Below are 25,153 nucleotides of genomic sequence, written 5' to 3'. Positions count from 1 at the left end.
ATCTAAAACAATCATTATAATACATTTTTAATTAAAAAATGTTTTGGTTTGTAATAAAGCTACAATACCAAGACATGTGCACTTACACACAGGACCGGGAACTCTAAAGAGTAACAAGGCTGACAGCTCTCGCCAAAGCATCAATTTTTTTTAAAAAAAAGAAAAAAAGCATCAATTTTTTTTTAAAAAAGAAAAAAAGCATCAATTTTTTTAGCAGCCGTGATTAGGGAAAGGCAAAAGGTCTTATGCTTATTCTCTATGAATAAGATTAAGAACAGTTACTCTTGCTGTCTAAAGACTGATACTTGTTTTTGGTTTTCTTGATCAGTTAAATGGCTACAAATCCCAGCAATGGACTTGAAGGTGACAACACTCTCCAGTCTATCTGCTACCACCGTGGTTCACTTAAGCTTCTTGATCAAGTCTCTCTCTCTCTCTCTCTATACCAATCTATCTTTATTCTTATTTGCTTAGGTCTTTTTTATTGATTAGTACTATATCTCACTATAATAAATATGGTTGGTGTTTTAACAGAGAAAGCTTCCTCTGGAGACTACTTACTTAGATATCAAAGATGCTTCTGATGGATGGTATCATCATATCTTAAGCCCTTTTTGGTTTAATTTTCTCAACTTGTTTTTTTTATTTATTTTTCTAAAGTGAATGGTTTATTTGCCTGAGAAATGAATTGGGTTGTTGTAAAAATGGGGACGTAGCAATATATTTTGTGCATTTCTTGATTTTATGTCATTTTTTTCTCTACGTTTTGTTGTAAGGTTATTTTGCTATTTAATTGGGATTTTTCAACTTGTAAGTAATTCTTCACTTAATCTATCAGGTTGGCCATACGGGAGATGGTAGTTCGAGGGGCGCCTGCCATTGCTATTTCAGCAGCACTTTCTCTTGCCGTCGAAGTTTCTAATTTGGAGAATTTTAATGGGACACCTGTTGAAGCTGCTTCTTTCCTTGCAGGGAAACTGGATTATCTTGTTTCAAGGTAATCGTTGTGTTTGTATCCGACACTGTGCCTGTTGTCTGCATGTTTGGTTTGATTGTTTGTTTGAATGGTATTTAAACCGACTAATCTTTCCTTTCGTATAGATGATTAGAATAGGTGCTTGCCCCCAAGAAGTTAAGATTGTGATTATGCCATTTCTTAGATTTTTGTTGGGATGTAGCTGATTATGGAATCATCTATCGTATTTTTCTTTCAGCCGACCAACTGCAGTCAATCTCTCAGATGCTGCAACGAAACTTAAAGAAGTTGTATCAAAGGCTGCTGCTGCTGCTGCTTCCAACTGTCAGAGTGTTTTTCAGGTAGTATAACTCTGTTTAGTTACGTTTCAATCTTTATGCTGTTAGCCTGTTAATGACTTGGTCTGAAATCTATTGTCAATGACATGCTCTTGGTCAGAAATCTATCCTGGGGTTTACTCATTTGGTGAAGTCTTGATGACTCCACTTACCTGCTCTCATTTGTTTTAATTTTATGTTGTAGAAAGTTAAACTGTATTCTTACCTGCGCCCCATAATGCTTGCTTCCAATCTTTAACCATGTAGGCTTACATAGAGGCAGCTGAAATTATGCTAGCAGATGATGTTGCTTCAAACAAAGCAATTGGCTCATATGGAGCAAGGTTTATTCAGAACCAACAGAAAGATCCTACAAAACTGTCTGTTTTGACCCATTGCAACACTGGCAGGTACCCCATGCGCTTCACAGTTTGTTTTATGGTCCTATCTTTTTTCAACAAAATATATTTTCTTTTGATTGGTAAAGAAAGATAAGAAAGATGGTGATTGAATTCATATGATTAAGTTCAAAAACTGGTTCATTTTGTTTTCCCAGTCTTGCAACAGCTGGATATGGTACTGCCTTGGGTGTGATTCGTGCACTTCACAGTGAAGGAGTGCTCGAGAGGGCCTACTGCACAGAAACTCGTCCGTTCAATCAGGTGATTATCTGCATATTTGCTTTTCAGTTATTGTTGCGAACGAACCTTGTGTAACAAAGAGATATGGAGAGCACTTGTTATGTCAGAGTTGAGTTCTTTGGTTTCATGAAAGCTTCAGAAAGTACAGGAAAGCAGCATTAAAAAAATACAAGAAAGTAGATCATGCTTAAAAAAATGTATGTAAAGACATTTGCTTAATGGAATGGCTATAGAAAAACTTGGTAAAGACTGTGCTAGCTGGTAATTTATGGGCTAAGATAGGCACCTCTAAGGTAAATTGGGCAGTTGGATGTAATCTGCAGGGTGGTCCTACTGGCAGTTTCTACCACCCGGATTGGACAATCAATAATATAATATTGCTTTGAACCTTTGCCAACTGTTAGATACTTGAAATGCATGGATTCATCTCAATGCCCAAACCTCTGCCACCTTGAAGAGTGAGGTTGTAGGGTTTGCTGAAATACTGATGTGAGTGTGGCTGTGATAGTGTGCTCAATAAATTTTGTTATCTATTTTCCAAACACCTAAATTGTAATAGGTTTGTGATTTGGTTGTCATGAACTGTTGGATGCTATAAATGGTGAAGGATAATGACCAACTTATCTACATTTTAGCTGACTATACCTTCTTTCAATTATTATTTATTACATTTGAATTTCTAATTGCAGGGATCTAGACTCACAGCTTTCGAATTGGTACATGAGAAAATACCTGCCACCCTTATAGCAGACTCTGCTGCAGCTGCATTAATGAAAGACAGTAAAGTGAGTGCTGTTGTTGTTGGAGCTGATCGTGTGGCTGCAAATGGTATTGAGTTAGCAGAAAATACAATTCATTTACTTTTGTATCCTAGTTCTGCAAGTGTGTCTTACTGATTTCTGCAATGTAATTGTAGGAGACACAGCTAACAAGATTGGAACCTACAGCCTTGCCTTATGTGCAATGCATCATAACATTCCATTTTATGTTGCTGCACCACTTACCTCCTTTGATTCATCCCTTTCTTCTGGAAAAGAGATCATTATAGAGGAAAGATCTCCTAAGGAAATGTTGAACGCACGTGGAGGACTTGGGGAACAAGTTGCTGCATCCGGAATTTCAGTATGGAATCCAGCTTTTGATGTTACCCCTGCCAGCTTGATCAGTGGTATCATAACAGAAAAGGTATGAATCCTTCTGCAACTTTGATTGGAAATGTTCACAACATTTGGTAGATTTTGTCTGATCATTTGCATCTCTGAGCAGGGTGTCATCACCAAGACGGGCACTGATGATTTTGACATAAAGGATTTCATAAATAAGGCTGTCGGCCAGTGTATTGCGTAAGAGGCCAATGTAGTGAACAAGGTTTTGGTTGGTAATTTGAAGAGCTATCTGCCTGCTTTGTATTCAAGCTTCTATGATTACAGACCCATCTGATTGTTATAATGGTTGTAATTTCAGTGCAAAAGCACATATTCTATACGGTCTTCTTGGTAATTGGTCGTCACAAGGCAATGAAGTAAATGTTTTGGTCATACCAAAACCTGAGAATATCTTGTTCTTGACTCTTTTTTAGGATTTGAGGCATCCCACCTCAAATCCTTACATCTATCTAATGACGAATTGAAGTGTGCTTTGCATTGTGCACTCTTATGCTGACAACTGGCCAAAAAATAGAAAAAAAAATAAAATTCTACATGTTCAGGCAAAAGGTCATCCTGAGATTTTCACAAATTGATGAACCCTAGTCCTGTACATATTTACATTGATTGATCATGTAAATTGCTAGAGAAATATGTACATTGATTGATCATCTAAATTGCTGCCTGCTAGCCAGTAGCCACCCGTATGTGGTTAGACTTAACCATATGAATATTGTCCTAGTTTTGGAAAGCTACACAAGTTGACCCCACGCAAGCACGGCATGCTCAAGGCCGGGCATGCAACTTGCAGGGTTATTCTTGGCTTGGCAGTTCATATGTGTGCCTCCACATAACATAATAACACGAATTTGTTATTAATTAATTGTATAATTCTCGTTAATTCTTACAAATAAACTCCATTATTATTAGTCTGACAAAATCTAAGAGGCAGTGCGGCACACACCCGTTCCATATCTGAAATAAAGCTCCAGGATTATCACCAACGATCATGTCATTCATCATCTTGGATGAGCGGCTCATTTGATTTTATTTTTTTTAATATAAATATTTAAATAGTTTATATATACCTTGATTAATTTTATAAATTTTAAAATTAATAATAATATAAATTTCTTGTAAAATAAAAAAATTCAAACTCATTATTATTAAAAAATAAATTTAAAACTTAACCAAGTGAATTACTTTTCTAAGCTTGCTCATTGGCAAGCTTATTGGATTCTTTACGCCACAGGCCAAGCTACTGAGTTCACTTGAAATCTCTCTCCCATGCTCTTCTTACATGCCATGTACCAACTTTAGAATCTCAATCAAGAACTAATCTCAAACTCTTTTTTTAGCAGTAAGTCTTCACCTTACAACTTCAGTTCTTGTATCAAATGATATTAGGGTTTGATACAGTGTTAGATTTTTACAAAGTCTACTAACATGATTAAAACTAAAAGATGAAAACTGATGGTTTTACTCTCTCTCTCTCTCTCTCTCTCTCTCTTTCCACTAATTATTTACATTTCAATTTATTAACACACTAAACATCACATCATTAAACACTAAGCTTTACACCATTGAAGATGAATCTTGTAATAATTACTTCCATGATAATTCAACTCCATTTTTAAACCCTTTCACCAAACGCCATCTAAAGTCAGGTGACTTTGAGGGGAGGGAGCATGTTCATATAAAATCGTATTTTTGTGACTCATTTTTCACTTTGAGTAAAGCTCCCCTGTAGAGAAGGATTTTAGAAGAAATTGATAGCAAAACAAACTTTCAATGATGATGGGGTTTTGTTTTTCTTTCATGATTTCGAGTTATCATGACTTCACTCAAATTTAATTTACTTTCTGTGATTGAACTGCGTAGACAAAGAAACTTTACTTATTTTTCGTTAACCGGTGAAGGTAATTAATCTCAAGTTTTTTTATCATTTATTTTAATATTTTTATTTGTAATCAATTTGTGAAAAATATTTCGAAAATTGAACCATTGGACCAGCCCTGGGCTAAGAGGTTCGATAGGTTCCACAACGGATCATGGACTCAAATGATTGGTCTACCTTCGAGAACAAGCGGGTCTATAAAAGGGGGACATCGAAGAGGATTTTTGGTAGTGGCCTCGCGATTGCAAGGTTTAACGCTTGTCTGCAAATTTTGTTGATTTTTTTGGTTTCGATTTGGCTGATCAGGAGCCAAGCAATTCCCAGTGTGCTAGGTTTAGACATCATCTGGATTCAAATTCAACTTTGAAGTCTCCCTCTTGAGGCTATTCTGTCTTCAGCTACACAGCACGGCAATCCTGCCCCAGAAGGCCTTCCATTCAATACAAACGAGAAATGATCTTTACTGGCATGAACGGCGATTGGCACCTATGCATCCACTTGCAGCGAATAGGAGTCAACTTTTAACCAAACAGCGGTCACCTTGAACGGTAAAAATTGTGGAAAATATAGAGCGTAGGAGGGGTGAAGCCAGCAGGAAAGCTTCAACTCCTTCTCAAATTGGTGTGTGTTTACTTTTATGAACTAATGCTGCTTTTAAGATAAAAAGAAGTTAATCAGTAGATAAGCTCTGAAGTAGGAACCTGAAAGAACTAAATGTGTAATTCTATATATACAGATTCCAAATTAGGAAGGAAAAAAAAATCATAAATCATAATACAACAGGACGCTATTCGGAAGTGAAAACATGTACAAAGAAAGAATGAGCTTCACAAAAAAAATTAGAAGCATACTTAACCTAGATCCGACCATGTAAAGCTGACTAGATCTGAAAATAATGTATCTATCCATCAAATAACGCCAATTGGATCCCCAATATCCAGGCAAAAGTATCTATCCATCAAATGGACAGTATATAAAGCCAATATACTGATATTTTGATGGCCACAGCTCAGAGTTGTCTTCCTGTAGAAACCAAATAAAATGGTCTTCAAACCTCCACGACAAGCTAGACTTCCAAGGTTAATTTTGCGGTTCTTTTGCAGCTACAAAACTAATCATTTACGTTTGACATAGGACCAGAAACTGAGCACAAGGATGTTCTGTCAACAACTTTGGGAGTTCAACGCTGGAAGGATCTATTACAGGAATTGCCATGTCTATATCCTCAGTAGAGAATGGAATGCTGCAACAAGAAAATGGTTTATAAGCTTATAAAATAACAGACAACACGATACAAAATACTCATTTTGGGGCTGAAATGCATTCAGTGGTAAAATTAGCATGTTTCCATAAGCAATGAATACATTCAATCAATTTGTGCACCTAAAGCCTAAAATGACTAGTTACGGAAAGACAAATTTATGTTAAAAGGACTAATTTCTTTAAACTAAATGAAAACAGAGGGACAACAAATGAAATAAGTGTCAAAGGATAGGTTTATTAAAAAATCATTGATTGCGTCATAAGATTTTAATAAATTGCTAAAACTAGAAGGGAACCCAAGCTTTGATGAAGCACCAAGTATTGCAACAACAAATTTTCATAAAAATATGAACCTGGCTTATGCAAAAATTTGTCTAGATATCACTTTGGTCGGGATAACTGCAATAATTGAGCAACCAAAACACAGTCCCGCAAATCCAAAGACAAAAATTCAGAAGGTACACCAACACATACCCCCAATCCACTAACCCCCCTCTTAATATGTAAAGGCCGGATTTGATCCCAAGTCTCTAGCACAAGTCCTAGAGATTTTACAAGCAGACCATCTAGTACCTTCATTCAGTCCAGTCAGCCATTTTTGTTACCAAGCAAGTTGAGAGACAATGCAGCATACCTGAGGTCATCATCCAACAAGAAAGAGTTTGAGGTCATATTCTGATTGTCCTTGTTCAACATCTCTCTCATTTGGGCAACCACCTGCAAATGAATTGAAGTTTAAAAACCACGAGACCATTATTTTTGACAAATTTAGCCAAACAACAAAAGGTACCAAAACAGAAACTTGCCTCGTTTGACACACTCTGAGTGCCATATTTATCATCCCAGTACATGGTACTTATACGATAGATTTGGCGAACAGTCAATGCCTGTCCAAGTGTCATGACACGCTAGGCCTTAAAATAACTTCATATCAATGAATGGACAAAGAAAATTGAAAAGAGCAGTGAGTGAGATCATACTGGACACAGATCTTGCATGATTTCTTGAAGAGACTTTTTTCTCTTCTGATGAATTACCTAAAAGAATTGTACTATCCATGAGAAAAAGAAACAACTGACAGTCCACAAGGCAAGCGAGAAAAGGGTAGAAAAATTACCAGAAACCCAACAGCTTGTCTAATATAATTTAGCTCATGCCAAGATGTTCCTGCATACTGCATTTTGTACAGATTCAGACACACAAACTGTTGATTTTAACCTCTGTGGCAACTACTTGGCAGGTAAAGGACATTTTTACCTCCTCCGTTGCAACCACTATCCATTTCTCCAGTTCTGCTAGACCAGATTTCACATACTCCCCATTTGAAAACGAGCAACATTCACGTCGTAGTAGAAGGCTAAGAAAGAAATTTGTATTAAGCAACATAGGCAAAAACTAGTCATATGAAGCACAGAAGAATTTTTCAAATCATGATCACTCACCTGTTAAAAAGGGATATATTGACAAAAGAGAAAACCTGGGTGATGAGCTTACGGATGAAGAAAGATGGTACCTAAATGGATGGTTTTGAGTCAGTCAAAGAATATCTGTTAAGTAACTAAAATTCACAGTTACAGCCTGCTTGTTTACCAGCAAGCATCAAGAGATAGGGAATTTAGAGCACAAAGATAAGGAACAAAGTCAAATTGAAGCTTATTAGGTGAGACCAATCCTCTCTGATGTTTGTTGGAGTTATTCAAGGCACTCAAAATAAACAAAGTAGACCGAAAAACGGTAGCAGAAACAAAAGAAAGGGAAGAACTCAAACAGATTCAGCACCTGGATAATGAAAATCAGACAGCAGATTTTCTGAAAGTTGAAGGATGCATGTGAATGTCAATCTATCCAAAGAAATTTGCAGCAGATGCATGTACAATACAAATGATAAATTATGCACGCTGTGGAAAAACTTTGCAATTGGCATGGATAAATGCATTCTGAATTCTGAAGGACTCTATGATGAGTGAATATTACAAGCACAAGGGCCTCCTATTTGAAAATCAATTAACAGGGAAGAATGAACATACATGATTCTCACGTAAACAGTCCATGAGAGAATCCAAAAATTTAATAATGCTCTCCCACTGGCTACTAGCTGCTAGCTGAGGAATGCCACCGGGTGATCTTGATGATTTCCCAGCATGCCGTGCAGATTTGGGTGCCTGACAAGCAGTCATCAAAACATAAATTTCTGATCAATTACATCGAAAATAGATTCAAGAAACAGCCAAAAAAAAAAAGCAGGCAGAACAGAAACAACATTTCCAAGCATGTAAAATAATAGATGTTACTATAATTTTTTGCTTAAAGAAAAAGGTTTGGAGAATAGCTCAAAAGAAGAAAACATTTATGTCAACATTATGAAAAGTACAGCTGGAAAACATGCATAAAACCTATATACAGTTGAGAACACCCATCCATAGAGAAGGGAAGAATATTGTTTAATGGAAACAATTTGAAAAGGGAAAAAGATTATCCAAAAAGCATGAACTATGAATTATTTTGGGTGATAACTCCACACTAGAATAGTTAATGCTCCCAATTATCATAGTCAAAACTCCATCTGAAAAACCCATCATTCAGAATTACATTCAGAGCACTTTGTTGGAACCAAGAATAAGTGATTATTCAAATAACCAGTTTGATAGGAATGCAACCTAGAATACGGATTTTTTGTATATGCAATGAGATCTACATCCAAAATTACAATTAGGCACTCAAGACAGGGAAATATAACTATAAAACTGATCATAGTGAGCCCATGCTGGATTTGCTAAAACTCGCCTGAATACATAAACCCAGCAGTGGTGATAATTCTTTCTTCAAGTTGTCTCTAATCAAGCCAAAAATCTTCTCTACACATGCAGTTAGTTGTTGTTTAAATAGTATTGCTGGATATCTTGCTTCCACATGTGACAGACCATCCTCATATCCCATGATTTTGAAAGGAGATTTAAGACCCTGGGAATTATAGCAAACTCAAATTAGCTGGACTCAAGTCAAATTCATCAAAAATAAATTTAAAATAAACAAAATGACCAAAGTCAAACAGAATAAAATGTCACAGCTAGTAAATTCAGAAAATTGATGATGATTTGTGTCGTGGGAGATGCTAGAATGCTGCATTTCTACAATAACAGAAAATACTAATTTTTATGGAAATCTCTAACTCTTGCATATCCAGCCAATAAACTTTCTTCTTTTTTTTTGTAAGGCAGAGAAGAAACTAAATTGGGAAAATCCCTCTCCTGTAATTGAAGTTTAAGATTTTTGAGTGGCACAAAGCCAGCCATCTGTTTCTATGGTGTCCAGTTGTGTAGGACATGTGTATAGTGTTTGTTGTGTTCTTGTGGTGTACTGATTTGGAGGTTTTAGGGCATTTCCCTTAATGATATTCAGCAGGATTAGAATGCCTTTCATACATTCTCCTTTAATCTGCACAAGAGTACCATAAAAAAGGCCTTGAAAGAATGTATTACATGTATGCATTCTGCAAACAACAAAAAAAATTCAATTTTACACAAACTCACATGAATGACCCTCCCTGATAATCCAGAAGATGTAGAAGACGGAACAGCAGCAGTCAAAAAGCCATTTGACCTTAAGTTCCTCTGGAGAAGGCAAAGTAGTGCTGAGGCATTTGACAGCCAATATGGTAACGTAATGTTCTCATCCCCAACCTGAAAAAATTGTGACAGGATAACTTAATAGATGTATTTATTGTATCCTAGAAAAAACAATTCACGGCCACTCTCAGGGAAGAAAAATATGTATGATACACTAAAAGTTTGATTTTGGAGTGCCCCAGCACGTTTTGTCCAAAACAAAGTTTTCAAGTTAAAACATTAATAAAAATTGTACAGGGATGTTTTTTAGAGTGGGTGGTTAAAAAAGGAAAAGAAAGCTGGGTTTGGAAACTGAAATTTACATGTTTTTACAAATGAGTAACTAGAAAGTTCTGAATATTTCCTTACAATGTTGAGATATCAGAGAGTAACAAAATAATTACAGAGAGGAGAGAGAAAAGTAAAATGGAGGGAAAAGAAGAAGAACCAAGGCTCATTACCCAGACGCATTATCAGGTTGAGTAACATCACTTGATGCAAAAAGAACAATTTCTTTTACAAAAAAAAAAAAAAAAGTTTTCAGGACAGTTGTTTGAAGACTGAAGCATGTAACTAACCTTCAGAACTTCATTTATTCCTTCAATAATGTAGTCAAAAATGGCTGTGCGCTCAGATTCAAAGGCATGCCAGTGAAGAAGACATCTGTATATGATACAAGCTGCTAGTGGTTTGCCATCAATAAAACCCAAATCTTCTTTGATGCATTTTGAGAGGAATTCATAGTTCTCCTGTATGTCAAAGAAAATTCACTTCTTAGGTGATATCATTTCGAGAGGAATTCATAGTTCTCCTGTATGTCAATGAAAATTCACTTCTTAGAACTGAAGGCTTCACAAACAAGGAAAGAAACCTGGTGACGTTCAGCTGTAAACTTCGATCGACGTGATTCTGACAAACCATGCATGGAAGGCACAATAAGTTTTGATGGTGTAGGAGATTCCTGGAGAGAAAACACTGTCCTTGAAAAACATACTATGGTTCGCAACTACATTAACTCTAAATATTTAAAAAAATATATCTTACAAATGCAGACTTCCGCTCAGAGTGGGCAAGGGCTAGCGCACTAGAGTATTTCTGTTTCGTTAACAAAACAACAGAATCAGTGAACACTTTGTTATCCATGAAATTTTTGTTTTGTCAACAAACAAATAGCATTACAGCAGAAAATTCTCCCTATATCTATGGAGAAGGAGAATACATATCTAGTACCGCGACCTAAAACTTAAGTCTTTAATAAGAAACCACGCAACACAAGCATGCATCCAATGTTCAGGTATATATGGGAGAATGAATTTTTTTTACGGGAGATAAGGATGGAATTGTGTTTGCAATAACTCACTTCAGAAAATGCCCTCACAAAACCAGGGCGATTGCTCTTCGAGGATGGGGTCAAAGCTTTTTGTCGAAGGACGTGATTCTCATCTTCCAAATGAGAAAGCTTCTCCTCAAGACTGTAATATGGCAAACATCATGCACAAAGATACCAGGATATAAGAGTTCATTACAAGAACAGCTTTATAACACCCCCCCCCCCTGAAAAAAGTGAAAAACCACTGCAACAATAATCCACAGTAAGGTTCAGATGGATTACATTTATGCAGGTGGAAACCTTAAAGAGGCGAAATAACCAATTTATGAAACAACCATCTGTTTCCTCAAAGCATAAATATGCAAAAAATTATAGACACTCTCAATTCAAACTGTTCTGAAAATCAAGTCTTTGATGCAAATACCAATCAACATTCTCAAATTTGCACCTTTGACACCAGCAACAACCTCCAATAAATTCAGAAGAATAAGCAATGCATGAGAAGATTGATCAGGTTGATGTTGCTGTTTACAAAATTAAAGGGTGGCTGGTATTATTATTTTCAACTGATGAATACCTTCGAACAGTTTGTTGAAACTGAGAACATTTCTCTTCAATTTCCTGCAACTTCACAGTGGTATCGTTACCATTCTTTTGAGCTTCAATAAGCTCAAGCTCAATAGCAGAGTTTTTCTTTTCCAAGGCATCCAAAGAACTCTGTAAATGCAACAAATGTTTTCATTAGAAAGCATTCCACAGTAAAGCAGATGGGACCATGGGAAACCAAAGGGTGAAAAAATGAGAAGGAGATGGTGCTCCCCTATCAAAATTCATTCAAAGTGAAACAAGCAAACAATTCATCATATCAAACACTCCTAAGAATATCATAGCCATTAAAATTGTATTAATATGCATAAAGTTTCCATCATGAATCCTAAAAACATTATAATCATAGCCATTAGAATTGAACTCAATATGCATGAAGTTTCCTTCATGAATCCTAAAATCATATTAGCCATTAAGCTTTACCCACATGCATTCAATTTAGGTTAGGCAAGCAAAGAAAATGTAAAATATATTCAAACAGATTACACCTTGATCAAAATCTTGTTAATAAAAATGAGCTTGGTTATTTACTAGTGGACACTACTATGATGTAAATATCACCACTACCGATTTATACTTCTGCCAAGCAAGTTGCTTCTTTGACAAAAATTAGCTATTGTAACTCATTTACACAAGATATTTTGATGGTATTTTCATCCAAAATTTCTAACCCGTGATGTTGAAAACATGTGTAGACTTCCAATTAGTCCCAGAAAAGCTTTCTAAACATTTCTAAGAAAAAGAGGATACCTAATTTTAAGACAACTGAATGTTTTATAATAAAAGTTTATTCTTATAATGTGTGGAACCAAAATAAAAGAGAAATGGGAACCCAACAAGCATGGCCAATCGAAGTCACAATTAATATACAAATAAATTTGCATGTATGCAAAACCTTGCCAATCACCTTTAGTAAAGCATTTTCTTTTCTCAGTTCAGCCATCACTACGAGTTCTCTTTCCAAAGCTGATTTTTCATTCACTGTCAATTCTAATTGTTTTAGCAATACTGCATTTTTGTTGCATTCATTGATAGTAGCAAACTTAGCTGCATCTAACTCAAGGCCCATAGATGACACAGTATTTCGAAGCTTGGAAATTTCAACTGATTTAGCCTCGTCATTTGATACCTGTGTTCCAGATACAGGATATTCAACACAAACACAAAGTTATAAGAAGTTCAGTAAATGAGCATTGCAAGATTTAGTTGAAACAATCATAGTAACTAGCCAATCAAATCTGCTGAAAAATAGATCGTGCCTTATTTAGAAACAAGTGAAAGCTTGAATCAGTAATTAACTCAGCCCTTTCTTTATAGAAAACTTTCATATTCGTTAATTTGGAGTCAAGATACAAAGACAGGAGACAGGGAAATAAGGAATAAACTGTATTTTTTTTCTTTTGAAGAATGAAAAGGACATAAAACTTATGTCTACATATACATTTAACGATGCATAACTATTCAAATGCATTCAAAAGAGCACCAAAAGAACATCACAAAAAAAAGCAATACCCGCAATCTTTTTTCTAGATGCAACCGCCATGTGAGATCTTCTAACTGCTTCTCAAGTTTAGTCTTAGCTAAACGCAACGCACCCGCTTCATTAGCCTCCTGCATGGTAATAAACAAAGAGACAGTAAATAAATGAGGAAAAGCTAAACTCAAATAGAAATGCAAATAATATTGATTTCCCACTTGTCTAAGCCTTCGGAGCTCTCTTTTTGCCAGCTTTTGCCTCCAACGACACTGTATTGCTATGATAGAAGCCTGGCGATGTCGCAAAGCTGAGCGGAACTTGTAAATCTTCCAACGAGCCTAAGCAATTTATATTAATAAAAACAGGAAATCAAATGAGTGTAGCAATGTGGAAAACAACCCCCAAAGGCATTGGCCATGACAGTGGAAATGACTTCAGATAACTAATTCAAGGTCCCAAGAAAAATCACACAAAGCCTTGTAACACTCTCAGGAGACAATACCCCAACTTTTCCATAACATTTTAGCTATAGCCATAGATAGCTATCACACATTAAAAAAACAAAAATTCAAGTAGCAATCAGAAACTAATTTAACACTTAACTGGCAAATGAAATACAATATTTGCAACAAAACTGAGCATAGGGACATCTGATATATCCATCACTCGAAACAAGTGGTGAGGTGAATTTAGGCATTTTATGCATTACACAAACATCCTTGCAAAGTTTTGTAACTAAAATAAATTCGCTTTAATTCCCACTGATATGACTAATGATCTGGCCTTATTATTTAGTACACAAATATGCAAAACATCACCATCAAAATATTAGAAAAAGGCAAACACAATTCTACACTTGGCTAATTTACCTGAATTAGGGTGGCAGAGCTCTGCTTCTTTTCTTGCAGAAATCTTTTGCGAGTCAGGAAACCGTGTATGTTTGACTGCATGAAAATAGCAGCTGAGAGCAGTTTCAAATAAGCACGCCTTAATAGCCACTTGCGGACATACTTCTGTATGGAAACGGCAGCTGCTCTCTCTCGTTTTGCAGCAAACATTTTTCGAGCAAGGCATCCTACAAATACATCTTATATAGCAACCCCAGAGAGCTAAACCAAAATAAAATAGAAATAGAGATGCAGGGAAATGTCCATCTGATAAAATGTGGTTTAACTAAAGATAAACCATTAACAAACACATAAAGGTAAGGGTGATTGGAAAGTTAGTAGAACTGCAAAAAAAAAGTTTTGGAGCTAGATATATATAGATGCAGTAGGCAATTGGTATAGAAAATTAGTTGATAGAAATAGCAAGGCTGCTGGAATGACAAGACAAAGCATGGTAGTGGCACTAGTTGTAACTATGGGCTTTATCCTAGACACAACCCTCATATAAAATCAAACAGATAAGACCCTGTAAACATTTATGAAACTGAAACCAGCCTTTTAAGGCTACACTAATTGATAAAACATAACATTTGCAAAGTCACACAAATAATGAAGAGCTATGTTGGGAAGAGTGAAGAAGGGAATGCTATTTTGTAAGAGAAAGAATCACATTACAAATAAGACTAGGTCAATGAAGCAAGTAAAAGCAAACCTCTGCAATATGATTGAATTGCAAACGCAGCAGCACGTGTTGAGAAAAAATCTCGGCGTGCAATAAATGTGTGTAATTGACGCTGAATACGCTTTGCAGCACCATCCAGAACCTCAGCCCGTCGCAGGTCTAAAATGCCAATCTGACCAGCCCTGAGAAACACTTTGGTCCTACCTAGCTGCAAACAAAAATAAATTTAAAAACAGAGAACTTGAAACAATAACAAAAATAAGCAAAACGTTAATGACATTACAGAGCTTGATACCCAATCCTTAAACAGCAGTACCTGAAAATTGTCGAGCTTTAACTTGTGCAGAATTTTCTCTGTCCAAGTTTTTTCATCATAACTGCAACTGAGTAAAAGTAGAACTTCTTGGTACATTATAAATGCAAAAGGAAAAGATTTCTCAGCAAACAAACAATTAAGAAAAGATGGTAGAGAAAACAGTGCAAAAACAAATCACATTTTCCCAAGATCACTTGTGAGACACAAACAAGCATTCATGCATGCATGCACACAACTGATCATCCTAAAAATTTATGTCTCTAACGATTATCTATTGCCCTTTTTGTGAAGGAAACATGAAAAAATTAAAACATAATAACAAATAACTACACCACTCATTCATAGTAACAAAAAAACTACATCCTTCAGAATCATTGGTAAAGATTTTCCAAGAAAAAGCAGTGGTATTAAGAACAACACCTTCCATCAAATTCAGGAGCTAATAGTCCAAACCGATCCACAAACTCTGTGTAGCTTCTTCGAGTGGGATAACCTGCGAGACTTATCCGAACAGCTTCCAGCACACCCTGTCCCAAATTTTAATAATAATTATATCAACCTAATTTGCTAACATTTATATTTAAAAGAAGCAGTACACCTCTTTCAGCATGCAGTGAGGGATAAAAATCTAGAATAAATGGATATGTGCAAGAACAAAAAGCATAGCTCAAGCCAGTCTAACAATGAATTGCACACAGTAAATGAAAGAAAATTAAAGAAACATCTGCTTGTCTACATGAACAATAAGCAACCATGACATGAATTTTGTCATCACCATCAATTCAAGACAAGAACAGGTCATAGTAGCATCATGTGCTCATAGCATTCTGGTATCCTATAACACTGTATGCTGGTGAAGCATTTTTTTACAATATTCACTGTTTACTAGTCATGTGCAAGTCACCACACCAACAGCGGTCTAAACTCAATGGCAGTTACTTCAGTAAGACGGTCAGGTTTTTATGGCTATACAATGTTTTTGACATGTTGCATTAGAGACAATTTGACCACTCTATGAGAAACAAATGATAAATCATAGACAAAATAAACTATCATGGACACTTTTGAGTGATATAGACTGCATTACATTTAAACTAAGAAATATGACCACTCTTCTTTGAGCTCGGCCACATAACCCACTCTACCAGAATATTCCTACGTAGATTGGCCATACATACATCTTATGCCCTAGGACCACACTTGAGTTGACTTGGACATACTCATTATACATCCTCATAAGTACCATGTCATAAACATCACTCCTATGGACAATTTTGTGTAGGCTAGGGCCTCTAGGCAAGGACATTTTACACTCTCATGGCCTCTCTTATGTTTACTACTATCTTATACTTCAACAAGCATTCTAACATGGATTATCACCGCTCATCAATGATTACTCCATACAACTTAGTTTCTTACACTTCACGAACTATTTTCTAAAGCCTGGATCAAAAACCATAAACTCCCATATCCAACTAGCTGGTAAACTATTTTATCAAAGTGCTTGAACTAATCATTACATCTACAATCACATGGTCATTGTTGCTTGAATTAGGTTATACATTGTCCACTCTCATGTAATCTAGAACACGCATCTTACAACCCCGGCCATCCTTGTCTCACTTAGGGCCATTCTTCACTGGATTTAACCATACATCCTATAGTCCTTTAACAAGTGTAATTTGGACCAAATTATACTCATCATCTTCCCCATAGCTTTTCTTGTGTGGACTAAGTAATAGATCTAACACTCATATGGCCAGACTTGCATGAGTTGAATTGGACTTCTTATACTCCCAGAGCCATTCCTTGTAAACTGGATCTCACGCCTTACGCTCACAATACCACTTTGTGAGTACAAGGTGCACATTGTATATAAGTCAACTTTTGGGCAACTGAACATGTAATTCTTTTGTAGGTAAAAGCATATGCACATCTTTGTGAGTGAGGTTTTTGCAGATAAACCTCCATAAAATTTAAAATTTTGATTTATACTCTCCACCAGACAATTAGTATTTGAACCTTCCATCTGGATTTCTAATTTTACAATTATGATCCTAGGAAGTGATTTTGAGCAAGTTTTTGTCTCATACTAGTTGGGATCAACAATAAGAATCTTTTGCTAAATTATGTTGTATTATCATTAGGATTCATATTGTTAGGAAAAAAAGAATACAATGGTCTTTTACTATCACAACCTCCATTATGTTTTATGTTATTGTTGGCACAAAAAAAGTGTACCTTTCCATTACCAATATAATTTTCTTTTTATAAAAAAAAATATTGAGAAAGTGCAAAATCTGGTATTGTTGTTCATGAGTGTGTGTTTGTCTAGAAATAGAGAGTACAATATTCTTTTTGACATGTTATCATTTGGTATTGGATGAAAAATAGGTTAATTTTGACAGAAGGATCTAAAATACAATCAGCTTCTGCGATGGAGGGGTGTAAATCAAACTTTTAATACATGGAAGGATCTCTTACAAGCATTTCATAGTTGGTGGGTCTTCATTTTACCTTTGTTCTTTCATCAACCAATGCTAATAAATATTCCAGTATTTTTGTAGAAAATATTCAAGTTTAATTCCTTCATTGCTCTCACGAGAATTCAACAAGAAAAAATGAACATGTCTGCTGAAAATTCCAAGATCATGACAACTCAACAATATTTAGCAGGTACACTTGCGAGCAGTCACTTTATCAGCCACAAATGAGGGGGGGAAAGAACAAACTAGAAAATTCTAACAATGAGTGCAGTTAAAATCTAAGGAACACAAGCCATCCATTTAAACAAAGATCAAATAAAAAAAATAAGACTCTTATCTCATAAGAATCATGGATAATGATCATATACAATTGCAGAAACTCAAGTGAGCATAAGAAATGATGCTAAACAAGCAACATAAACACAATTACGATCTACTAACCCCACAGCGAAGTTGATGTAAGATGCTCAAATTCTCAAATTTCTGAGGTCGGTTCATAGAGTTCGGCTTCACACAACGTATATAATGAGGCTCTGTTGAATTAAGGGTCTCCATAAGAGCCTGAAGTTGTTGCTGCAAACCAAAAAATAAAATTATTTACAGCATCAACATTATCAAGTTATAAACAGCAAATCAAGCATTAATGTGCAAACTGAAACCTAATGGAAAAAACAAGAAAAACAGCAGTGAAAAAAAAAATTCCCACTCCAAAACTATTAAGAAGAGAAATAGAGGAATGAATCCAAAACAATCAAAGAACAAAAAAGGGGAAGTGATAAGCTTCTTCCTCAGATTACATTGCTCTCTCTCCCTCCCTCCTTTTGGTGGTTTTAGCCATCCACTCAACACAATTTTAACTGCTTAGCATGCATAACGAATCCATATCAACAAAAAATGTTGATACTGTAGCATAATCTGGAAAAAGAAATCACCATAGAAAGGGACAATGCCTTGTTCCATACATGAAGCCTTATGTTCACTCAACCCAAGGGTTATATCCATAAAAATATCATCATGGCTATTATCATTAATTTGCTTAAAGCATCTTAATATAAAGTCAACAGTCGAAGCGGTATGAGAGTTGTTTCTTCTTTCACTGCTCCTTGTTATTGTCTATTCTGCAAACAACTAACCAAACTGCATAATACTACAATGATAATGGAAGAAAGGTAAACGTTTTCTACCTTAAATCTTGAGGCCACAGATGAAAACTTGTAAGACGATCTTGAAGATTCCTCAGGAGGCGAAGGGAAAAGACCAGCAACAAAGTGACATTTCGAAGACAACATGAGATTGCAATGTTCTACAACAACATAATCACGATTTTTATCTAAAAAGGTGTCTGTTTGATAAGTAACCTGCAGAAAAATAAACAGTTCTTCGTAAAAGTTTTCACTTTGCAAGTTCTATTTAAAGTAATATAGTCACGAATAACATGCCTTGCCAGCATAATGTGAAACGGTAAAATCCGTTTCTGAAAATTTTGCCTTTTCCAGCCTTGGGTGGGCCCGGAAATTCTGAAATAGCTTGGTTGAAAAAGTTTCGTGTGTTGATTTTGGGAACATGCTGCAAAAAAATGAAATCAACTACACTTAAGCAATTTCATATAGAAAACGCACCAATTTATAGGGAAGAACTCAAACAGTACCAAGCTTCATCCAAAAGAGCAATTATTCCAATAGGTTTCTGCAAACAAGTACACGATAACATAAGTCTAAGACTAACAGAAATGAAAAGGTGGCATATCTAGAAACAGAAAAGAAAAGAAAACTTGAACTACAGACATGAAACATATTCCCCAGCAAACATTCAATTTCCTTTAATTTTTTCAGCACAAGAAAGAGAGAGATAGAGAAATAGAGGGGGTAGATCCCTACAGGGATATGCTCGGTTATTACAAGTCAAACAATATAAATTTAAATGCCAATATTGTCCCTTTTGTGTACATATAAGCTAATCTAAATTCATCAAAAAACATAATTACATGCTAAAATTTATTGCAGTACATAATCTGTTCCTGAAAGAAGTCCTTTCCTACAATCCTAATACCTCTGGGAGATGCTATAGTGATTATCTAGCTAAATCACAAAAATGGTAGAACATCAACCACTCACTACTAAGCCATTCTTTGTCTTTGTAGCATCTTCAATCGCAAGCATTGCATCATGTATCATTAAATGCATCATATAAAAGAGAAACATGGACTAAATTTGTTTGTCGATCCAAAGTATTATTATCAGTAACAAGGAGAATGGGAAATCAGCAGAAAACTGCATACAAATTCGGGAAATAACAGATTAGCCTAACTAAAACAATATTTTCAGAGGGGAAACAGTTGAAAAACCTTTTCAATTAAATCCAGAACATCCTGATTGTCAATAAATTCAATGTAGCTCCAATTAATTTCTTCTTTTCTATATTCCTCCTGCTCCATCTTGAACACATGCTGAAGCAGAGGGAAGAAGGAAATGAGACAGCATAAATTTAGTGAATGACATCACATCACAAAAGACAACATTGCACACCTCATTGAAATGTTGCTGAAGTTTTTCATTTGCAAAGTTAATGCAAAACTGCTCAAAACTGCAGAACAGAAAACATTAATCACTCAGTAGACATAAGTTAAAAACAAAAGCATTGCTGCTGAAAACAATATATGAAAATAGTAAAGTCAAATTAGTGCAGAGGAAAAAATGACATGACTCAAGGCCAATAATATTGCAATGGAGATGCAAAATGCAAAAGGGCATTAGAAAGAATGTTAAAACAACATTAGAAAAATCTTTTGAAGTGACAATCTGATAGGGTAACTGCCAGTAAAGGTGACACATAATACAAAGTTAATCACTTACAATAGAGACACACAGCATTCCACAACACATTCTTTAGAACAGTTGACTGCGTGTGAAAATCATGAACATAAATAACTTCCAAACACCAAACAAGTTCAAGGCAACATGAGAAGCTCAATAAATAATTTTCCTATAAGATTACACCTTAAGATATAGCAATGGTCTGAAAGACACAATTGAAACAGGATAATGCATTTATGAGATATTACCTATTATATTTGAAGCATTCAAAGCCATAAATGTCCAATACTCCAACTTGTATCAGGGAAGTTGGATCCTGCCCGACAGACCTATTAATCTTCTCAACAAGCCTAAAGAAACATCAAAACCAAACAAGTTTAAATTATGACAACTATGGAAAAATTATAAAGAAATTATTCTCTGCACAGTGACAATAGGCATACCAATCAAACAGCCTAGCATAAACAGTCTTTGCCAGGGCATCTCGACTAGCAACAGCAGCATTACAGTCAAGAGCTTTTATAATATTTCCTTCACGGGTTTGAATTGTACGAGTACACAATGTTGCAAACAAGAGGTTTGCATCACACCTGATTAAAAAAAGTAATTTAGTAGCTTAAATTAAAAGCCAATGAGCTATTGAAAATCATTACAGGCAGGAATGTCCACTGCCAAACTCAGTACGGACAACTTGTACTCATCCCCCCTTGATTATTCTAAAGTTGATAGTTTTTTCAATATTTGAAATCTCATTAAAGCAAAGCTCCACAGAATAAATGTGTTATAGATTAATGAAACAAAATTCATAAGACGAATAGTTCCAATATTTTCTGACCATCTTCCATTTTTAAAAGTTCAGTTTTTTCCTCTCTATCGCTATAGTGAAAAACAATTTTATCTAGCACTTTCACGTCCAAATACACAAAAACACAATATGAGAAATTTAGCTTGCTCACTTCCAAACTTAAACAAAAATAAGAGAACTGATTCAATGCTGATGGAATGTCAAAGATTGTTCAAACAAAAAAAAAATCCCAAGCAATTAATGCAATCACCTACATAAAAAGATCAGCCGCCATTTGCATGTGAAAGCTAGATTTTTCATCCTTTACAGTGGAAGAATCATGTTCCTTGCCAGGAGAAAATTCAATATTCCCAAGATGCAAAATTGCAGCCAAGATGCGAAATATAGCTTCCTAATAATAACATGGCAAACGCAAAATGAGTATGACAGCATCCCAACAAGATAATCCAAGAAAAAGCAAGAAGCACACATCAAGAACTAAGTCATTCTATGGTGCTTAAACCTGATCCTCATTGCTTATACCAACAATATCCATTGCCCTCCTTGTCTTTATGTATTCTTCTGCATTGCTCACCCCATCTAATTCATATGTCTTACTTTGATTTAAGTAATGGAAGTGATGCGGGTTATCCAGTTTGTACTTCTCTGCATCCTAGACATATCAGTAAGCTTTAAAATTCTATTAGAAAATAAAAACACCATCACAGACAAAACGCCATATTGCAAACACAACTCACAAAGACTCAGCCAGTAAGAACATCACCACACAACACTAAACAGAAAATACAGGATAGGAAAGGAAGAGAGCATACCCTCTCAGATGCACACAATTGATAAAAACAGTGATAATTCCTTTCAGGATCTGTTATTTGAACTACACGAGATCGTTCCAGAAGGTAAGTTCTAATCGCAGCACCGGATATCCTGCCAGTTGCATCAAACTGGATCTCGACGAACTTGCCAAAGCGACTGTCAAGACAAAGAATGAGATTTTAAGAAAGCTGGAAATATATTCAATGGACAATTGGGATTGCCAGGTTAACAAGTTGTATAAGAATAGATATAAGATATGGTAATCAAAAATCCAATCATATAAAACCAATAGTGGAAATTAATCAAATTTATTCCTGAATAAGACTTTATTTGATGCACACTATCTCCAATCCTTCAATATTTTTTCCCCTTCATGGTTGTATTCAGCTAAGATTCAGATATTTTCATTATCCTAAAGCTTTCTCCCCATGTCTGCATTTCACATGCCATGTTTTCTTTTCTTTTTTCAAAATTTTGTTTAGAGGCTCATTCATTAAAAATGGTACCACGGGTGATGAGAAAAAATACAATACATCACCATGTTCTGCCAAGTTGATGTTCTTCAGTTGAAGTATCATGTACAGAACATTTATTTATTGGAGTATGGAAGAAAAGGAACAGCTGGCAGCAGATACAGGTTAGCAATTAGAGCTACAGATTGGTAAAAGCAGAGTATATTTGGAAAACAAACTCCATCTCACCTTGAGTTGTCATTTCTAACAGTCCTTGCATTACCAAATGCCTCCAAGAGTGGATTTGACTAAATTATGAAAAGGATGAATCAGCCTCGACAAAAGACACAGAGATGAAAAAAAATTGCCAAGACAGATTTCACCAATCACCTTATAGCAAGTTAAAGACAAGTCAACAACCGGTTAATGTTTCTCCAGCAAAAGGGGAAAAAATTAACAGAGGATAGATGAATATGGGGTACATACATATATAGACTGAGAAACATAACCCAAAAGTAAATTTATAATTTTACAGTGAGTATATGCACTCTCTTCTTTAAAGATAGGGGCTATCGGCAAATGGGACAAAGAATAGAGGAAAGGATGTGTAAGTCTTACTTCAAGGACTTGCTGCTCAACTGTTCTGTCATCACCAGCAGCTCGGCCACCAACAAAAGTGAGATATTGCATAATCAATTTTGTTGTCTCAGTTTTCCCAGCCCCACTTTCTCCACTAACCAGTATAGATTGGCTTCGACCTTCACTCATCATAGCTCTGGAGTTTAAACCCAACAGAAGCCACTAAATACCTTTATATGATAGTGATTTATATCTCAAATCAGCTCTCAATTTTCAAGAAAACATCCTAAATACAACATACCTGTATGATGCATCTGCCACAGCAAAAACATGGGGACTTAGCTCACCAAATGGAGCTCCCTTATATTGCTCCATCATATGCACGTTGTACAGATGAGGAAGCTTGGTGAATGGATTAACAGCTATTAAAATGCTTCCCGTGTACGTCTATCAAAGACAAAATGCAGAATATGTCACATAAATATCATCACAAAATAAATGATAACTTAGATTACAGTGTTTCGGTATTAAATCATAGACTGATTAAATGACGCCCAACTAAGAAAAGACGTTATTCATCAATATGGTCCACAACATAAAAGCATAGTTAAATGGGCCAAAAAAAATCACCTAAATGCATGTTGAGCATCACGTTATCCATTTACATACCATGATCTCAATGCCAAAAGGACAGCACGGCATGCCTACTGAGAAATTAATTCAAGAATTGAACAAATTTATTTTGTTGATTTGATTAACCAAAAAACACAAAGCACTCAAATTGATCATTAGTTAACAGCACCTTAACAAAGAGCTGCTCACACCAAAAACGCTTGACCCGACATGTCAAGTGCCAGCTCATAATTCAGACACCTAATTTAACAAATTTTAAATACACTTGACAAAAAAAGTACCCTCTATACCACATTAACTTAAAATACCTAAAATTCAAACAATCACAAAACCACAACTAACAACAAAGCTTACTTAAAAAAACACCATGATTAATCTTACAAATTACCATATTTGACGAAAGACATTCATTAAACACGCAAAAAAAGACACTTGTTAACAAAAAACAAAAAAAAACAAAAGGCACGGATTGTGAAGTCCATACATAAATATCATTAAGAGCATATCTTCTTTGAAGATTATAAAGTACTCCAGGCTCATTCAAGTAAGTCAATTTAGTCATATCATCAACACCTCCATGCTCCTCCTCTTCGTCTGCATCTCTCGGACACAATTTCTCAGGCACAGTCAAAACCTACACCACCAAAAACAAAAGGTTGAAAAACAAGACAAAATCCACTCAATAAACCACCAAAAGCACCATAAAAACACCAAGATTTCACCTGTTTTCCAGTAACAGTAAGTATTTGCACTTTTTTGGCCAAGAAATCCGTTACTTCAGCAGCAACCCATGCCAAATTCTTGTCTTCGGACCATACTTTGGAGCCTTTCCGCAGATTCATCTTGGGCTCCTGTGAGATCACCAATCAGTGAAATTCAAAAAGCCTGGGTGAAAATTTTGAAATTATATTTTGAAAGAGAAACCCTAGAAGAAGAGAGAGAAGACTTACTGGCATTTCTTTTGGGTGAAGTTTTGGGTTCCCGCCCTAACAGGTGCTCTACAGTTAAAGTCCAAAAATAAATAAAAGGAGGAGAGGAAATTTCTTATTAAATATTTATTTAAAAGAGTATTTGAGATGACACGTCAAACACTGCTGTTTTGGACATGTGGGTATCTTGCTTCCTGCCCTGATGTTAACGCTCGTAGCGGAGAAAAGAAAGCCATTTGACTGGCTGCTGCGATATGTTCTGGCCTTGGGTTGGGCCGTGGAGTGTGAGTGAGGTTTTGCTTTCTTGGACGGGTGAAATGAAAATCCGTGGGGGTACGAAATGTTGTCGTCTTTGTCGTGCAGAAAATTACAGACGAATTTTTACTGATTTCCAGAGTAGAATAGTAAGGGTTAATTTTTTAAAGTATTTTTATTAAAATATATTTATTTAATATTAACACATCAAAATGATTTGAAAATATTTAAAAAAATTATTTTTTT

The 25,153-nt window shown here is 35.5% G+C and overlaps 2 protein-coding genes across 4 annotated transcripts; one reads left to right on the top strand and one right to left on the bottom strand.

The window, feature by feature from the left end:
- Positions 1-133: 133 nt before the first annotated feature.
- Positions 134-3,419, top strand: LOC133687915 (methylthioribose-1-phosphate isomerase). Of its 2 annotated transcripts, XM_062107257.1 has the most exons (10): positions 134-240; positions 329-422; positions 535-590; positions 839-997; positions 1,215-1,317; positions 1,561-1,703; positions 1,850-1,955; positions 2,624-2,762; positions 2,851-3,119; positions 3,201-3,419. In XM_062107257.1, the coding sequence occupies exons 2-10, from the start codon at positions 333-335 to the stop codon at positions 3,279-3,281; spliced, it is 1,146 nt and encodes a 381-aa protein (XP_061963241.1). In that variant the 5' UTR covers positions 134-240; positions 329-332; the 3' UTR covers positions 3,282-3,419. The 2 variants fall into 2 exon arrangements, with proteins under 2 accessions (XP_061963241.1, XP_061963242.1); XM_062107258.1 differs by lacking the exon at positions 134-240 and having other exon boundaries at positions 252-422.
- A 2,259-nt stretch (positions 3,420-5,678) lies between these two features.
- On the bottom strand, positions 5,679-24,815 carry LOC133689559 (myosin-15). Of its 2 annotated transcripts, none has more exons than XM_062109457.1 (39): positions 24,674-24,815; positions 24,446-24,574; positions 24,208-24,357; positions 23,392-23,537; positions 23,130-23,286; positions 22,761-22,819; positions 22,059-22,215; positions 21,749-21,898; positions 21,501-21,637; positions 20,885-21,031; positions 20,690-20,791; positions 20,154-20,211; positions 19,973-20,074; positions 19,277-19,314; positions 19,068-19,194; positions 18,813-18,986; positions 18,070-18,201; positions 15,563-15,669; positions 15,143-15,203; positions 14,857-15,034; positions 14,127-14,332; positions 13,476-13,595; positions 13,293-13,391; positions 12,688-12,909; positions 11,752-11,891; positions 11,205-11,316; positions 10,889-10,939; positions 10,716-10,805; positions 10,423-10,593; positions 9,770-9,919; positions 9,024-9,200; positions 8,267-8,401; positions 7,682-7,752; positions 7,497-7,596; positions 7,357-7,413; positions 7,220-7,276; positions 7,046-7,126; positions 6,874-6,956; positions 5,679-6,219 (listed from the first exon to the last, which is right to left on the bottom strand). In XM_062109457.1, the coding sequence occupies exons 1-39, from the start codon at positions 24,677-24,679 to the stop codon at positions 6,096-6,098; spliced, it is 4,563 nt and encodes a 1,520-aa protein (XP_061965441.1). In that variant the 5' UTR covers positions 24,680-24,815; the 3' UTR covers positions 5,679-6,095. The 2 variants fall into 2 exon arrangements, with proteins under 2 accessions (XP_061965441.1, XP_061965440.1); XM_062109456.1 differs by having other exon boundaries at positions 15,143-15,209; positions 24,674-24,814.
- Positions 24,816-25,153: the final 338 nt, after the last annotated feature.

Source organism: Populus nigra, chromosome 3 (assembly GCF_951802175.1).
Source record: "Populus nigra chromosome 3, ddPopNigr1.1, whole genome shotgun sequence".
NCBI classification, from domain to species: Eukaryota; Viridiplantae; Streptophyta; class Magnoliopsida; order Malpighiales; family Salicaceae; genus Populus; species Populus nigra.
This window is presented reverse-complemented; position numbering and strand designations above follow the sequence as displayed.

Excerpts from the sequence above, each read along its gene's own strand:
- LOC133687915 (XM_062107257.1), top strand. The coding sequence starts at position 333 with ATGGCTACAAATCCCAGCAATGGACTTGAAGGTGACAACACTCTCCAG. Across the intron at positions 998-1,214 it reads CTGGATTATCTTGTTTCAAG|CCGACCAACTGCAGTCAATC; the intron begins GTAATCGTTGTG and ends TTTTTCTTTCAG. Across the intron at positions 1,956-2,623 it reads AAACTCGTCCGTTCAATCAG|GGATCTAGACTCACAGCTTT; the intron begins GTGATTATCTGC and ends TTCTAATTGCAG.
- LOC133689559 (XM_062109456.1), bottom strand. Across the intron at positions 23,538-24,207 it reads ATGCTCTTAATGATATTTAT|ACGTACACGGGAAGCATTTT; the intron begins GTATGGACTTCA and ends TGTCTTTGATAG. Across the intron at positions 20,212-20,689 it reads GAATGCTTCAAATATAATAG|TTTTGAGCAGTTTTGCATTA; the intron begins GTAATATCTCAT and ends TCTGTTCTGCAG.